The sequence below is a fragment of the Oncorhynchus kisutch genome, linkage group LG17 (genome assembly GCF_002021735.2).
Source record: "Oncorhynchus kisutch isolate 150728-3 linkage group LG17, Okis_V2, whole genome shotgun sequence".
Classification (NCBI taxonomy): domain Eukaryota; kingdom Metazoa; phylum Chordata; class Actinopteri; order Salmoniformes; family Salmonidae; genus Oncorhynchus; species Oncorhynchus kisutch.
This window is the reverse complement of record NC_034190.2, coordinates 55,931,670-55,949,025: the sequence shown is the minus strand read 5'-3', so window position 1 is coordinate 55,949,025 and position 17,356 is coordinate 55,931,670. Positions and strand designations below refer to the sequence as shown.

The 17,356-nt window shown below is 44.2% G+C and overlaps 1 protein-coding gene across 4 annotated transcripts in view; it reads left to right on the top strand.

Annotated features, from left to right (window-relative positions):
- The first annotated feature begins 10,352 nt into the window (after positions 1-10,352).
- The window catches only part of LOC109907949 (thymocyte selection-associated high mobility group box protein TOX), a 134,204-nt gene continuing 127,200 nt past the window's right edge, over positions 10,353-17,356 (top strand). The window contains exons 1-2 of one of the 4 annotated variants that reach the window (XM_020506264.2): positions 10,765-11,000; positions 11,878-11,983. In XM_020506264.2, coding sequence (XP_020361853.1) covers positions 11,951-11,983 — 33 coding nt within the window. In that variant the 5' untranslated portion in view covers positions 10,765-11,000; positions 11,878-11,950. Of the gene's footprint in view, positions 11,001-11,877; positions 11,984-17,356 lie in introns of all 4 variants that reach the window. The other 3 variants (XM_020506262.2, XM_020506263.2, XM_020506260.2) reach the window with 3 other exon arrangements.

The window sequence follows — 17,356 nt, the reverse complement described above, 5'->3', positions numbered from 1 at the left end:
ACTATCCGCAAAACACCAGTTTCAATGTCAAAGTGAAGAGGCGACTCCGGGATGCTGGCCCTCTAGGCAGAGTTCCTCTGTCCAGTGTCTGTGTTCTTTTGCCCATCTTAATCTTTTCTTTTTATTGGCCAGTCTGAGATATGGCTTTTTCTTTGCATCTTTGCCTGGAAGGCCAGCATCCTGGAGTTGCCTCTTCACTGTTGACGTTGAGACTGGTGTTTTGCAGGTACTATTTAATGAAGCTGCCAGATAACTTTTTTGGGCAAAGGCTCAACATCAAAACTCACAAGAACAGACAATGACTCTTCTGTTTCACAACTCACACCACCCTGTCTGCGTCTTACCAAGCGAAGAGCATCTCAAACACTGGGAATCTTCCCCTTCAGTTGGTCCACTTTCACATTTACCGCTACACCAGTAATCACTCCTTTCAATGGCTCCCTTTTCTTGAGCGCAAAACAGGTCACAGCTCTTGTCCTCATCTGTGTGGCGTGGAGCTCCCTATCCCTCTGACTGGCAGAAACACAAACAGTGATCACAAGACCACTATGGGTTATCTTCACCGATTTCACAGCTACCAACTCCATTTTCACCCACCCTGCAACCACGCATGGATCAGCCAAAAGGCAGGGGTCCACTTTATCCAAAAATGGCACTCCTACCGTCACAGAAACATCTTTATCCTGACCATCGGTGCAAGCCTCGGGCTCCGAGAACTTCACCACACCTGCCACTTCCAATAATTCACTTCCATTTCACCTCCAGACCTCGATCCAATTTACGGCTCACTCTGCTTACACATTCTACTTCCACGATCCATCTCCCTTTTATCCACCATTGTCAACCGTTTCAAGCTCACCCTCTACCTCCCTCACTCTCTTCGACCTTCTCCGCCTCTCTTTTCCCCTCCATTCCTCCTTATAATACTATTGCACTTCTCCTAACATACAGTGAGCTCCAAACTTTTGAAGCTCATTGTGCATCTCGTTCTTACCCTCTCAAGGGACGCCATATTTCCCTCGCGGTCCTCCCTCCTCGCTCCAAGCACCACTCTACCTCATCTCGTAAAAATCAAATCTCACTTTCATTCTCAGGCACAGTGCAAGAAACTAAATCCATTAACATAATGAAACTCTGAAGCTAAGCAGAGTTTGTCCTGGAGGGGAGACCAGATGCTGGTGGAAGGGGTGTTGGAGGGCCACTAGGAGGCACTCTTTCCTCTGGTCCCAAAAAATAAATATCCCGACGGCCCAAGGCAGTGATTGGGGACATTGCCCTGTGTAGGGTGTCTTTCGGATGGGATGTTAAACGGGTGTCCTGACTCTCTGTGGTCACTAAAGATCCCATGGCACTTATCGTAAGAGTAAGGGTGTTAACCCTGGTGCCCTGGCTAAATTCCCAATCTGCCCTCATACCATCACTGTCACCTAATCATCCCCAGCTTTCAATTGGCTCATTCATCCCCCCTCCTCTCCCCTGTAACTATTGCCCAAGTCATTGCTGTAAATTAGAACAAGTTCTCAGTCATTTTACCTGGTAAAATAAGTTAAATAGGTGAAATAAATCAAATAAAACAGAATTAAACTATATAATTCCAAGAATTGCATAAACATGCAGGTTTGGGAAGTTACAGAGCAGTAAGGAGGAGGAGTCTGCTGTGTCCAGGTGCGCCTTCACCATTCTTTTTCTGGATTCAGGTTCACTCAAATATCGTTTGAAGCTTTGTTTTACTATTGACAGTTACAGCTGTTTTGGGATTGTATATCGATTCGCTATCCTTAACTATTTATCATCTAATGTATTCGTTTCACTCTCTGAATTGTTTAAACAAACTTTTCGCCACTTCTCGATATCAGGGCATAAAAACTACAGTCTGTGTCCTGAATTAGACTGGTGTGCATATGCACCCAGATTATCCTGTCCCAAACTAGTTTTCCCCGGTTTTGCCTGGCTAAACTAGCTGGCTAGTTTTCGTCCTGATTGACAAAAATCTAAAATACTGCACCCTCAACTTCAATGCTTCTTTGCTAGTTATACATTCATGTAATTAAGTCATTTGTTGGACTGAAACTTTTAAATTATTTATTGTTTTGTTGAATAGTCATAACTGGTTTGAGCTATCTGTCATTTCATAAGACAACGGTGGCGAAGGATATCATTACTTTAACTCGGATCCATGTTCAGCTTTGAGATCCACCGGCGTCATTGGCGTCGCATTAGCTGGACGTTTCTGACTGGTCGTGGAACTTCCCATTTGGCTCGATTGGATATGTAGTGACTTGTGTTGGCGAACTTTATTTTAAAACTTTATTTTAAATGACTATCTGACTTTATTAGTAGAATCAGTAATCCATTAATGTCACGAGTTCTTTGACAACTCTACAAAAAGAGCCAAAGGCTACAATGAATTAATGGCTAAATTATTTCTGGACACAAATGGTTCTCCTCCTCCTCAACACTCTATTAGGTCTACGCATAAACGTATACTTCCAAGGACACAGAGCGGAGCTGTGATGAAACCTGCAACAATGTAATCTTATTCCATGCCATTTATATTACAGCAAACGGATGAGTGAGCTCTTAGGCATTGTTTTATTTTAATGTGAAAGATAAAAGCAAAAGCATCCCAATGTTCTTTCAGACAAAGCAGATGAGGAATGAGGTTTGCATGCTTTCCGATTTTAGTAATGATTATGAAGCTACCAATTGTTAAAGACCATGGCAAAATTCATCACATTGGAACGAGGAAAGTTAAAAGTGTTATTATAAAAGTATAAGCTAATACAAATGGCCATTTGTCATTATGCTTCATCTAAGCTTAAAGTATAAAAAAAAATATATATATATATATATATATTTAGCCAATTCTGCCTACATTTATGCAGATGATTTCATGGTATAACAATTAGCACCGCCTTTATCAAAACAATAACAGATAGGTGTAGGTTTAATGGTGAGCATTTATGATGATAAATACAACAGAGAATAGGTCTCGTTGCTGATTACTGCCATGAAAGGTGATATATATTGTACATTCTCAAAGGAGTGCAAAATATGAACAGGAGCTGAATCTTATATGGCCAAGTGAGTGTAAATGTATAGGGAAAGGTTGAGCGAACTAGCTCCCTTTGACAGCTCACTGAATGTGATGGATTGTGCTCCCTTCTCCTGTGATGTGCATGCACATTGATGTTGAAATGGCCTATCCATGGGACCATTGTCTTTCAATCATGTCAAGGCAAAGTACAGAATACACTCTGCAGTGCTGTGTTGTTATTATCATACCACTAGTCTGTAGCAGATCATGCACCATGCACAAAATGGCTTATACAGTGCATTTGGAAAGTATTCAGACCCCTTCACTTCTTATTTTTTATTTTTGTTACGTCACAGCCTATTATAAAATGTATTAACCCCCCCCCCCCATCAATATACACATAGTACCCAATAATGAGGGAGCAAAAACAGGTTTTTAGAAATGTTTGCAAAATTATTAAAAATAAAACCTGAAATATTACATTTACATAAGTATTCATACCCTTTACTCAGTACTTGAAGCACCTTTGACAGAGATTACAGCCTTGAGTCTTCTTGGGTATGACGCTACAAGCTTGGCACACCTGTATTTGTTGAATTTCTCCCATTCTTGTCTCTGTCAGCCCTGTCAGGTTGGATGGGGTGCGCTGGTGCACAGCTATTTTCAGGTCTGTCCAGAAATTTTCGATCAGGCTCAAGTCCGGGCTCTGGCTGGGCTACTCAAGGACATTCAGAGACTTGTCCCGAAGCCACTCCTGCATTGTCTTGGCTATGTGCTTAGGGTCGTTGTCCTGTTGGAAGATGAACCTTCGCTCCAGTCTGAGGTCCTGAGCACTCCGGAGCAGGTTTTCATCAAGGATCTCTGTACTTTGCTCCGTTCATCTTTCCCTCGAACTTGACTAGTCTCCCAGTCCCTGATGCTGAAAAACATCCCCACAGCATGATGCTGCCACCACCACTCTTCACAGTAGGGATGGTATTGGCCAGGTGATGAGCGGTACCTGGTTTCCTCCAGAAGTGACACTTGGCATTCAGGCAAATGAGTTCAATCTTAGTTTCATCAAACCTGAGAATCTTCTTTCTCATAATCTGAGAGTCCCTTAGGTGCTTTTGCCAAACTCCAAACGGGCAGTCATGTGCCTTTTACTGAGGAGTGGCTTCCGTCTGGCCACTCTACCACAAAGGCCTGATTAGTGGAGTGCTGCCTGACCAAGGCCCTTCTCCCCCGATTGCTCAGTTTGGCCGGTAGGCCAGCTCTAGGAAGAGTCTTAGTGGTTCCAAACCGCTTTCATTTAAGAATGATGGAGGCCACTGTGTTCTTGGGGACCTTCAATGTTTCAGAAATGTTTTGGTACCCTTTCCCAGATCTGTTCCTCGACATAATCCTGTCTCGGAGCTCTAAGGACAATTCCTGGTTTTTGCTCTGACATGCACTATAAACTGTGGGACCTTATGTAGACAGGTGTGTGTGCCTTTCCAATCATGTCCAATCAATTGAATTTACCACAGGTGGACTCCAATCAAGTTGAAGAAACATCTCAATGATAATATTTTTAATACATTTGCAAACATTTCCCAAAATATTTTTTCATTTGGTCATTATGCGTAGATTGATGAGGATTTTTATTTATTTAATCAATTTTATAATAAGGCTGCAGCGTAACAAAATGAGGAAAAAGTGAAGTGGTCTGAATGCTTTCCAAATGCACTGTAATGTTTATCTAAAGTAGGTAAATATTTCAGGTGCCCAATTTGTTCCATACTGTATATTGTTGCTTGCAGCGTTCACAAATAGAGAAGGCAGACTTCTTCCACTCAAGCCTTCCACACCAGTCCTTAGAATTATTGTGATTTGCATTTACCAACCAAAAAACAAAGAATGTGGATCTTAATAAATTTTTTAGTTGCAGTAGGTTATGTCATAATGATATTTTGCCAGGATAGTGTTACGGCTTTCTAGTGGTGATGAAGGAGAGTCGGACCAAACTGCAGCGTGTCGATTGCGATCCATGTTTATTAGACAAACGTAAAACACGAACTAAACACGAACACTACAAAAACAATAAACGAAAACCGAAAACAGCCTATACTTGTGTCAACTAACATAAACAAGGACATCAAGACAAATAGGACAATCACCCACGACAAACTCAAAGAATATGGCTGCCTAAATATGGTTCCCAATCAGAGACAACGATAAGCACCTGTCTCTGATTGAGAATCACTCCAGACAGCCATAGACTTTGCTAGAAAACCCCACTAGCTACAATCCCAAATATCTACACACCAAAACCCCAAGACAAAACACACCACAATACAAAAAACTCCATGCCACACCCTGGCCTGACCTAATACATGAAGAAAAAACACAAAATACTTAGACCAGGGCGTGACAGAACCCCCCCCCTAAGGTGCGGACTCCCGAACGCACCTCAAAACAATAGGGAGGGTCCGGGTGGACGATGAACCCACTCAGTTGATGTCTTAGTCCCCTCTCCTCGCGTCCCTGGATAGACCACCCTCGCCGCCGACCATGGCCTAGTAGTCCTCACCCAGAAACCCACTGGACTGAGGAGCAGATCGGGACTGAAGGACAGCTCGGGACTGAGGGGAAGCTCGGGAGTGAGAGACAGCTCGGGAGTGAGAGATAGCTCGGGAGTGAGAGAAAGCTCGGGAGTGAGAGAAAGCTCGGGAGTGAGAGAAAGCTCAGGAGTGAGAGAAAGCTCAGGAGTGAGAGAAAGCTCAGGAGTGAGAGAAAGCTCAGGAGTGAGAGAAAGCTCAGGCAGGTAGGTAGATCTACCAGATCCTGGCTGGTTGGCAGATCCTGGCCGACTGGCAGATCTGGAAGAGTCTGGCTGACTGGCAGATCTGGAAGAGTCTGGCTGACTGGCAGATCTGGAAGAGTCTGGCTGACTGGCAGATCTGGAAGAGTCTGGCTGACTGGCAGATCTGGAAGAGTCTGGCTGACTGGCAGATCTGGAAGAGTCTGGCCGACTGGCAGATCTGGAAGAGTCTGGCCGACTGGCAGATCTGGAAGAGTCTGGCCGACTGGCAGATCTGGAAGAGTCTGGCCGACTGGCAGATCTGGAAGAGTCTGGCCGACTGGCAGATCTGGAAGAGTCTGGCCGACTGGCAGATCTGGAAGAGTCTGGCCGACTGGCAGATCTGGAAGAGTCTGGCCGACTGGCAGATCTGGAAGAGTCTGGCCGACTGGCAGATCTGGAAGAGTCTGGTCGACTGGCAGATCTGGAAGAGTCTGGTCGACTGGCAGATCTGGAAGAGTCTGGTCGACTGGCAGATCTGGAAGAGTCTGGTCGACTGGCAGATCTGGAAGAGTCTGGTCGACTGGCAGATCTGGAAGAGTCTGGTCGACTGGCAGATCTGGAAGAGTCTGGTCGACTGGCAGATCTGGAAGAGTCTGGTCGACTGGCAGATCTGGAAGAGTCTGGTCGACTGGCAGATCTGGAAGAGTCTGGTCGACTGGCAGATCTGGAAGAGTCTGGCTGAATGGCAGATCTGGCGGCGCTGGGCAGACTGGCGGCGCTGGGCAGACTGGCGGCGCTGGGCAGACTGGCGACGCTGGGCAGACTGGCGACGCTGGGCAGACTGGCGACGCTGGGCAGACTGGCGACGCTGGGCAGACTGGCGACGCTGGGCAGACTGGGGGCACTGGCGGCGCTGGGCAGACTGGCGGCACTGGCTGCTCCATATAGGCTGACAGCTCTGGCGGCTCCGTATTGACTGTCAGCCCTTTGCAGACTGGCAGCCCCTTGCAGACTGGCAGCTCCTTACAGACTGACAGCTCCTTGCAGACTGACAGCTCCTTGCAGACTGACAGCTCCGTGCAGACTGACAGCTCCGTGCAGACTGACAGCTCTGGCTGCTCCATGTAGACTGGCAGCTCGGGCTCCTTCATGTAGACTGACAGCTCTGGCTGCTCCATGCAGACTGACATATCTGGCTGCTCCATGCAGACTGACAGCTCTGGCTGCTCCATGTAGACTGACAGCTCCTTGCAGACTGGCAGCTCTGGCTGCTCTATGCAGACTGACAGCTCGGGCTCCTTCATGTAGACTGACAGCTCTGGCTGCTCCATGTAGACTGACAGCTCCTTGCAGACTGGCAGCTCTGGCTGCTCTATGCAGACTGACAGCTCGGGCTCCTTCATGTAGACTGACAGCTCTGGCTGCTCCATGCAGACTGACAGCTCTGGCTGCTCCATGCAGACTGACAGCTCTGGCTGCTCCATGCAGACTGACAGCTCTGGCTGCTCCATGCAGACTGACAGCTCTGGCTGCTCCATGTAGGCTGACAGCTCTGGCTGCTCCATGTAGACTGGCAGCTCCTTGCAGACTGGCAGCTCTGGCTGCTCTATGCAGACTGACATCTCTGGCTGCTTCATGCAGACTGACAGCTCTGGCTGCTCCATGTAGACTGGCTGCTTCATGCAGACTGGCAGCTCGGGCTGCTTCATGTAGACTGACAGCTCTGGCTGCTCCATGTAGACTGGCAGCTCCTTGCAGACTGGCAGCTCTGGCTGCTTTATGCAGACTGACAGCTCTAGCTGCTCCATGCAGGCTGACAGCTCTGGCTGCTCCATGCAGGCTGGCAGCTCCAGCTGCTCCCTGCAGGCTGGCAGCTCTGTCTGCGCTGAACAGGCGGGAGACTCCGGCAGCGCAGGAGAGGAGAGAGACTCTGGTTGCGCTGAACAGGCGGGAGACTCCGGCAGCGCAGGAGAGGAGAGAAGCGCTAGCTGCGCTGAACAGGCGAGGCGCACTGAAGGCCTGGTGCGTGGTGCTGGTGTTACTGGACCGATGATACGCACAGGAAGCCTGGTGCGGGGAGCTGCTACCGGAGGACTGGAGTGTGGAGGTGGCACAGGATGGGCTAGACTGTGAAGGCGTACTGGAGATCTTGAGAGCAGTGTTGGCACAGGACGTGCAAGGGTAGGGATGTGTATAGGAGGCCTGGTGCGTGAGGCTGGCACCAACTTCACCAGCCGACTAACACGCACCTCAGGACGAGTATGGAGCGCTAACCCAGGTGCCATCAAATCCCCGACACGTTCCGTCGGGCGAATTCCATGCAAAAAGCACCAACACAGCAACTCCCTCATTTCTCTCTCCTCCAATTTCCCCATTAACTCCTTCACAGTCTCTGTTTCGCTCACCTCCAACACCGGCTCTGGTTCTGGTCTCCTCCTAGGCTCCTCACGATAAACAGGGAGAGTTGGCTCAGGTCTGACTCCTGACTCTGCCACACTCTCCCTGAGCCCCCCCCCAATACATTTTTGGGGCTGATTCTCAGGCTTCCTTCCGAGTCGCCGTGCTGCCTCCTCATAACGGCGCCTCTTCGCTCTCGCCGCCTCCCGTTCTTCTTTGGGGCGGCGATATTCTCCAGGCTGAGCCCAGGGTCCTTCTCCGTTTAGGATTTCCTCCCATGTCCAGAAATCCTTATAGCGCCTCTCCTCTTTGGGCTGCTCCTGCCTGTTGACACGCTGCTTGGTCCGTTGGTGGTGGGTGATTCTGTTACGGCTTTCTAGTGGTGATGAAGGAGAGTCGGAACAAACTGCAGCGTGTCGATTGCGATCCATGTTTATTAGACAAACATAAAACACGAACTAAACACGAACACTACAAAAACAATAAACGAAAACCGAAAACAGCCTATACTTGTGTCAACTAACATAAACAAGGACATCAAGACAAATAGGACAATCACCCACGACAAACTCAAAGAATATGGCTGCCTAAATATGGTTCCCAATCAGAGACAATGATAAGCACCTGTCTCTGATTGAGAATCACTCCAGACAGCCATAGACTTTGCTAGAAAACCCCACTAGCTACAATCCCAAATATCTACACACCAAAACCCCAAGACAAAACACACCACAATACAAAAAACTCCATGCCACACCCTGGCCTGACCTAATACATGAAGAAAAAACACAAAATACTTAGACCAGGGCGTGACAGATAGGCCTTCAACAGTTTATTTGTAAACTCTAGATGTTCCCCTTATAGGGTAATGTATGACTGATAATGTTATTTTGACGGGAGACAACAACAATGTATTTGTAAACGATGGATGTTCCTTATGATTGGTTGTGGACCTGATTCATTCTGGAGCATATAGTGCATGCTGATTGTGTCGTGTGGACCGGACTGTATAGATTTGCCATTTGCCACACAGGGTTAACTCCGTGGCCCAGTGCCATAGATTCATGGGAATGGAATGTGGAGTGCTGTATGTGTAGGGCTCCCTTTCCCAGCAGCCTTCACTGCCCTCTGAATGCTAATGATCAGTATTATTAAAGAACAATTGATGGGCTAGCAAACAAACAAGATAATAAAATGACTTCTAAAGCTTTATTGTCCTTTAATTACTAAATGCTCTATGGCAATTAATGGAACAAAAACACTACCCGCTTTAATGCAAAATAAAATGTATTGTGGCTGGGGTTAAAACAATAGTATTTGTAAAAGCTGGATAATGTGATCTAGCTCACGATACTGCTGTTGACGAATAGTGCAAAAATTATCGTTGAGTTTGAGGTGGTCTTTACTGAGACATGTTCGTATAATACTATGCCCCATTGTCTCACACCAGTCTGTCTGCATAATAATTCTGTATCCTTTCAGTTGTTCTTTAAACAAACTTCAACTTAAAGGCTTTATAGGGCATTTATAAATAATTTATAAACAAAGTCATAAAGGATATTATTCATTTTTAATTTGGTGGTTTAATAAATGTGGCATTACCCCTTTGCCACCCGTAGGATGACATTTGGTTACATGAATGATTTAAAAAAGCAATGCAGCTCCAAATGCATTACTAAAATGGATGTAACATGCAGCATATACTGTAGATCTGCATAAAGGATGCAAAGCCTACTAAAAACATTGTACATTGAATTAGCTATACTTTAATACATGTAATAATAAATATAATAACAAATATATGAGGTACAGTACTGAAGAATCCGCTGAGGGAAATGATCATTTTCAAGGGAACCCTTTTCTTGATCAGGTTCCAAATCGAAATGCTAGCTGCATTTAAATTGGAAATACATGGTTGGTTCTAGGTTTTGCATAAATATGTGCATTAAGAGGTTTGTGTTTAAGTATGAAAATAAATAAAAACCATGAAGAAACCATGCATTGACAGCAGAATGTGGTTCCAAACGAGTTCCTTTCAGCTTGGCACACTAAAACAAATGGAACCTTTGGAAAGAAGTAGACCTTGTAGTAGCAGTGGGTTCTTTATAATGCACAGCCGTGCACACTACTACATTTCCAGCTAATCAGAATCGCGCAGTTGCAGAAAGGAGAGCGGTTGTCAAGGCAGCCCCCAATATCCCCTCCCCCTTTTCCCGTTTATCAGCAGAGGTCGCATGGCATATGGAGAACAGTCCAACCACTTCTCTGTCCTGGAACCAATGTATGAATATGCACCTCCGTGACAAAGCCTATGGAGTATGAGAACAGCGGGGGAAAAAGAAGCAACATTATTAGAGTCTTACGCTTTTAAAAATATATATTTTTAACATAAACCAAGGGGGGATATTTAATTTAATTAGTTCTGGAGTACGTAATAGTATAACCGATCTGGATATTTGCAGTTACTTTTGTTCTACGGTTGAGTGATAACTGCATTTGGCTCTCCAAAGTGGACGCATCTTGTAGTCTAACGAAAAAAGGACTGTGCATCACCGGGACGCGAGTTGGTGCAGAAGTTCGACCGCGAACGGATGTGAGGGAAGAGTGCACTGAGAACCTCAACCCCCTTTTCTTTCTCTCCTGGCTAAACAATAGAGTCAAAGTCAAAGACACTGAAACTGATTTCATGCCGTCAGTCTCACAGACCCTGACATGGACGTGAGATTTTATCCTACGCACCCGTCAAGTGTGGGTTCTGATCCAAGTTGTCTAAGCTCGTTGGACTATTACCACGCGAACAAGGTAAATACAAAGTGCAGTCCTCCTCGTGCGGTAGTACCATGAGTTTGAAGACTACACGTTTTCTCACCTGCCCCCGCTTCTTCTTCAGCATGTCTGCAACATTTACGCAATGCACGTGTAGGCTATGGAATGTGGTGTTTAAAAGCTTAATTAGTTTCCTTCTACAAAAAGTATGTTTTGAGATGGTGTTCGTTCCCTGACAACCCACACCTCCACATAAACGTTGTTTAGGCTTTCTCTACTACATATCTTATTCAGTCAACATTTTCGGCATATGATATAACTATTCTAGTCTAGAACATATAGCTATTTTGCTTTAGGCTATGTTTAACACAAGTTGGATACCTGCTACAATATATAGGCTACATGATTGCTGTTAGAATCAGTCTAGGCTAACGTTACTTTTGATAAACCATATCGCTGTTATCATAATGCATTGCTCTTGCAGATGAATGAATGCACTTTCACGTTACCCAACATTTATAACCAGAGTGCGAATTACATTCGGTGGTCTGTTTTCTTTCACTGGACCTCCTGTGTGAACGCGCTTGCGTGTACAATAAAATGTTTTATGGGCCTACTAGTAAAGACGTGTCATTTAACGGTAAACATTTTTTTTAAATGATCTTTTAATTTGGCATGAACACAGCCAGTCATGGTTTCGTCTTATTGTCAAACATATCACTTCAAAAAGTAGGATACCTGCGCATGTTCGTTCAGTCCAAAATAATAATTTCATCCAAACAGTAATATGGAAAGAGACATCTGTAACAAAACACCTAACTGTTATGACGTTCGGCGATTGTCATTGGGTCTACTTTCTTGTTGCCTGAATTAATTTTGGAGTCTTGTTGACAAAATTACCTTTTTTTTGTAGAAAGAACATCTGACAGAAAGATCTGAAAAGGGTCTGAAATACAGGACGGTCTCTGGATGATGAGTGCAGCCACATGGGGAAGCATGTTTTTAACCATGACACAGAGGTGGGGTTGTTGTTTCATTTGGAATAAGCTTTCTACTGTAGCAGCTGGCATACGATTTACATTTTAAACAAATAGGATAATGGTTAAATCATCATTATTTAGAGACCCCCTCCAAAGTTTGGCTTTCTTACATTTTGGGCAGTCTTCATTTTTGCAATCTTTTTTAGATTTAGTCTAGTCTTAGTCATTTTGACTTAAATACTATTAAGCTTAGTCGCATTTTTTGTCATTTGAATAAGGATTTAGTCCAGTTATTGTCAAAATGACAAAAACAGTGGGCCATTTTAGTCAACTAAATGCCCATTCATTTTTAGTTACATCACATTTGTGTTGCTTCATTAATCTATAATAAACGTAAATCACTGACTTCCATGTGCACAAACATACATAGCCTTGTCCTGCCGACATATTTTTCGGCCTAACATCCTAGCGCATGATTCTCTCCCTAACAGCCAAATTGGCAGAAGAACACATTACTCTGCAGCAGATTTTTTTTAAATCACACCCTTGACAGGGCTCCAGACTAACATTTTCCCCTGGTGGAACTGGTGCTACTAACTTTTTCAGTTGGTGCCATGTCACCAGCCCATGATTTGGTCACACCAATTTTTTTCCTCCGTGTCACGCAAACTATTATTTTTTTTAAATCACTGTAGAAAGACATTCACAGTGCTTTAGGCTCTGTAATAGACCACTGAGATGGTAGGCTATTCAATAAATAAGTTGTTTCATCTAACATGTCCAAGCAGGAATGCATGATTAAAGATGTTGATGTGCAACTTAATCCAGTGATTGTCATGAATTGTGAGTTGACAATAGGGTATTGTTGTTATATTTTACTGTTAAAATAGGGCTCCAGAATTTTCTTCTATCTTCAATAGATAATCTCTATTGCACCCTGCACTGCCCTCTGCCATCTGGACAAGAGTAACACCTATGTGAGAATGCTGTTAATTGACTACAGATCAGTGCGCAACACCATAGTGCCCTCCAAGCTCAACACTAAGCTCAGGCCTAGGACTAAACACCTCCCTCTACAACTGGATCCTGGACTTCCTGAAGGGCTGTCCCCAGGTGGTGAGGGTAGGCAACAACACATCAGCCACACTGACCCTCAACACGGGGGCCCCTCAGGGCTGCGTGCTTAATCCCCTTCTGCACTCCCTGTTCACCCACGACTGCGTGGCTGCGCACGATTCCAACACCATCATTAAGTTTGCTGTCGACACAACCGTGGTAGGCCTGATCCCCGATGACAATGAGACAGCCTATAGGGAGGTCAGTGACCTGGCAGTGTGGTGTCAGGACAACAACCTCTCCCTCAACATCAGCAAGACAATGGAGCTGATGGTAGACTACAGAAACGGAGGCCCGAGCACACCCCCAACAACATCGACAGGGCTGTAGTGGAGCGGGCCGAGAGCTTCAACTTCCACGGTGTCCACATCACTAAGGAAATTAACATGGTCCACACACACCAACACAATCGTGAAAAAAGAGGCTGAAAATAATTGGCATGGGCCCTCAAATCCTCAAAAAGTTCTACAGCTGTACAATTGATAGCATCTTGACTAGGGCTGTTACGGTGACCGTATTACCACCACACTGGCGGACACGAGTCATGACCGTAGTCTAATTCACGGTCACGGTAACTTGGCTTATCCAAGCTCTGATGCTGCTGATTGTCATTAGTAGCCTATCAAGCGTCCTACATTCGCTATTTATGGGCATATATGACCTTTTTTTTTCCATGCCCCTGTTCCGAGACAGGTGCATGATAATGGTCCATTCTAAATCAAAACTAATTTCATATATATATTATTTAGTATATGTGAAGACAATATTAAATACAGAATAGTCAGATAGGTGAAAATATTAGCCTGTCACTTGTGAATTATGTATTATCACTTGTGAATGATGCCCAGAGTGTGCAGTAAGGCAAGAAACAGCGCATGCCTTTTTTCCCAGACTTTTCCCAATTATAGTCGCACACCTCATGTAGCCTAGCCCATAGGCCTATATGTTTTGTTAAGGTTTGTATCACAACTAAAGTGGCTACATAACTTCTTAAAATTAAGCACATTAATCCACTTCACAACTGGTGTAGAGCCTAACTGGCATACATAGGCGGCAAGTGAGTTTCAAGTTTGAGCAAGATCATTTTTAGGGGGAATTACGGCCACACAAGGGGGATGCTGCCGGGAAATTGGAGGCCTGGTGAAAATATTATGAAGTGCTTGTCAAATTGTGAATGAGAGACTGATGAGTTGTGTGCAGCCTGCACAAGAAACAAATGGGAGCTCATGACTTTCATGCAACACTTTTTTTCAAATCATCCTTACTGTCGCATCATGCAACCTTTAGAATCTATTAAAATCCAAACATATAACCCAACATTTGTATCACAACCAAAGTTGCATAAATACTAAGAATATAGGAGGACCTGTTTCTTTGTTAACTGCTCAACACAGAATAGCCGCATGTGCACATCCTTTCTATTTTATTCAGCTAAATTCAATTGTATTCTTCATACTCTATAATAATAAAAAATAATGCCACATAATTCTAAGCAAATCTTGTCTGCTAAATGAACTACTGTAGGCCACAGCCATAAGGCGTAGCCATATCAGGGCCTAAAATAAGGACAACTCACAGTCTGCATCAGTGGCTTGTAGGCTATGCATGGAAGCTAGGAGATTAACGGTCAATTACCGTGAGACTGACAGTTATTTGCTTGACAATCACCGACTGACAAAATATCATGAACGCCACAGCCCTAATCTTGAATGGCTGCATCACCGCTTGGTATGGCAACTGGTTGGCATCCGACCGACCGCAAGGCGCTACACTCACAATGGCCAATGCGCAATTGTGTCATGTTGCGGGCTTCGTATCTTAAAGCCATATCAAATATCTTCGTTGTAAAATAGTTCCTATTGAGCTCAATATTAAGAGATGAAAATTAAATTATTAAAGTAGTTTCTTCCAAAGCTATGTATTTCCCACAATTGAATTTTGAAATGTTATACAACAGACACCTTTTTTCCCTCTCCCAGAGTGCACATCAAGTGGCTCGCTCATCACAGAAGCAGGCCCCAGAGAAACAGGCAAAGGGGCTACAGTAGGAACTTTCATTACAGGAATCATGAGGATAATGCAGTTTATTGTTTGATCAAATCATGCTTTTAGCAGAAAGAAAAAAACAAGTTTTGAAACTTTTGAGTGAGGTGACCATGTAATGAATGTTCAGCTCGCACTGAAGTCAAAGGGTCGCAAAATGCGACTAAATGGTCGCAGTCTGGAACCCTGTCCCTTGACATACCGTAGCTATGTTGTAATCAAAGTTATGTCATAAGTAGTGGTTACAGCAAGCTAACTAGCTAGCATTATCAATCTGTTATTACCTGAGCGTATATATTGGAATGATGTGCTTTCCGATGTCTTTTGAGGTTGGTAGTATTTTTCCCTGTCAACTTGTCAACCTGCCTCCCTGTCAGCGATATAACGAACGCTGTCTTTTCCCGTGGAAATCATTGCATTCTTGTCTTGTTTGAATCGAGTATATACGTAAAGTGGCTCCAAATGTCGCTATTTTTTCTACCAGGAGCTTGTACCACTGGGAGAGTAGCCATGCCTTATTCACATGATTGATTTGTTGCCGCCAGATTGGAGAACGGTTGCCTGGCAGAGAGGTGACTCGTGAATGACCTGGGCATGGTATATATTTTCCACCAATTGAAAGAGAAAGCCTTACAATCCTGCTCATGTCATGCATGCTTTTGATTAGACCAAACAAATAACACTGAAAAGCTCTCAGTGTCTCCAGAAACTCTTGTCAAATCCACTGACTAGTAAGATTTTAGTCACAGAGAACTTTTAGTTAACATTTCGTTTCCGTCAACAGAAATTACAAAAATGCTTTGTTTAGTTATAGTATTTTTCTGGGTCTATTCAGTCAGTTATCGTCTCATTAATTTAGGGGGGCTCATGTCTCATTCAGGGGGTCTGAGACCCTCTCTGGGCTGCTGTAATCCATACCTTCTTGGATTATTTTCAATCACCTTGTACGGTAGGTAGGCTACTGCTCTCGTTCTGAGAGGCTATCCCGTCAGATGAATTAGCATGTTGGATCAAAATAGGCCATGGGCTATTTGTCCATATTGTCCGTATCTTTGATGATTATGAGTCCCAATCATGGTGTCTCACTGTGAGATGAATACTAAAATGGTTTTAGAGACGCATCTTTTTACACCCCACTGCTTCAGTTCTCGAACTGACCTCTGGCACTTCATCTCCATCTTTGGAGGATGTATGGTTGACCTAGCCAACTATAGCTAGGCTACTTATGATCTATTGCTTGTTAGTTTTTTGCTTTTGTTGTGCTTGAGATTATGAAAAGCGCTATAGAAATGTAATCAAATTATTATTATACCAAATATAGTTTTTATTCAAGCAAAAAGCTCTAACAAAGGCCAAGAGGCCGACACGTAAGCTTCATAATAAAAGTGATGTTAGCAAGAGCAGTGTGCAGATTACTTTTTTCTTTTAACGTATTTAATTAAAACGTATTATGCCAAGTACAGTACATTTCTCTGGAATACACTTGCACGTTTCTAACACGTAACACTGAGTGTACAAAACATTAGGAACACCTGCTCTTTCTATTGCATAGACTGACCAGGTCAATGCTGTAATCCCTTATTGATGTCACTTGTTAAATCCACTTCAATTATTGTAGATGAAGGGGAGAAGACAGGTTAAAGAAGGATTTTTAGGCCTTGAGACAATTGAGACGTGGATTGTGTATGTGTGCCATTCAGAGGGTGAATGTGAAAGACAAAAGATTAAAGTGCCTTTGAATGGGGTATGGTAGCAGGTGCCAGGCGCACTGGTTTGACTGTGTCAAGAACTGCAAAGCTGCTGAGTTTTTCACGCTCAACAGTTTCCCGTGTGTGTCAAGAATGGTCCATCACCCAAATGACATCCAGCCAACTTGACACAACTGTGGGAAGCATTAGGGTCAACATGGGCCAGCATCCCTGTGGAACACTTTCGACCGAGGTTCTCCCACTTATTTTTCACCCATGCAGGTGTCAGCTGCCCCTCCAGCTCACACTCCTTCACATATATTCTTAACAGGCATAAGATTAAGTACAACATTAACCAAAACATAGCTAGACTGCCACATAATTTGTCAAATTGGAAGTTGAAACAGTAACGAGTGCATTTTACCATTACTTTCACCATAACAGCTTATGTGCAATGAAACTACACAGATAAACAGTGACAAATCAGGAGAGCTAGGGGATTAGAGAAGTGTTGGGACTAGCTAGCTCTTGATCAGGACTCTCGGTTCCATTACATTACACATAA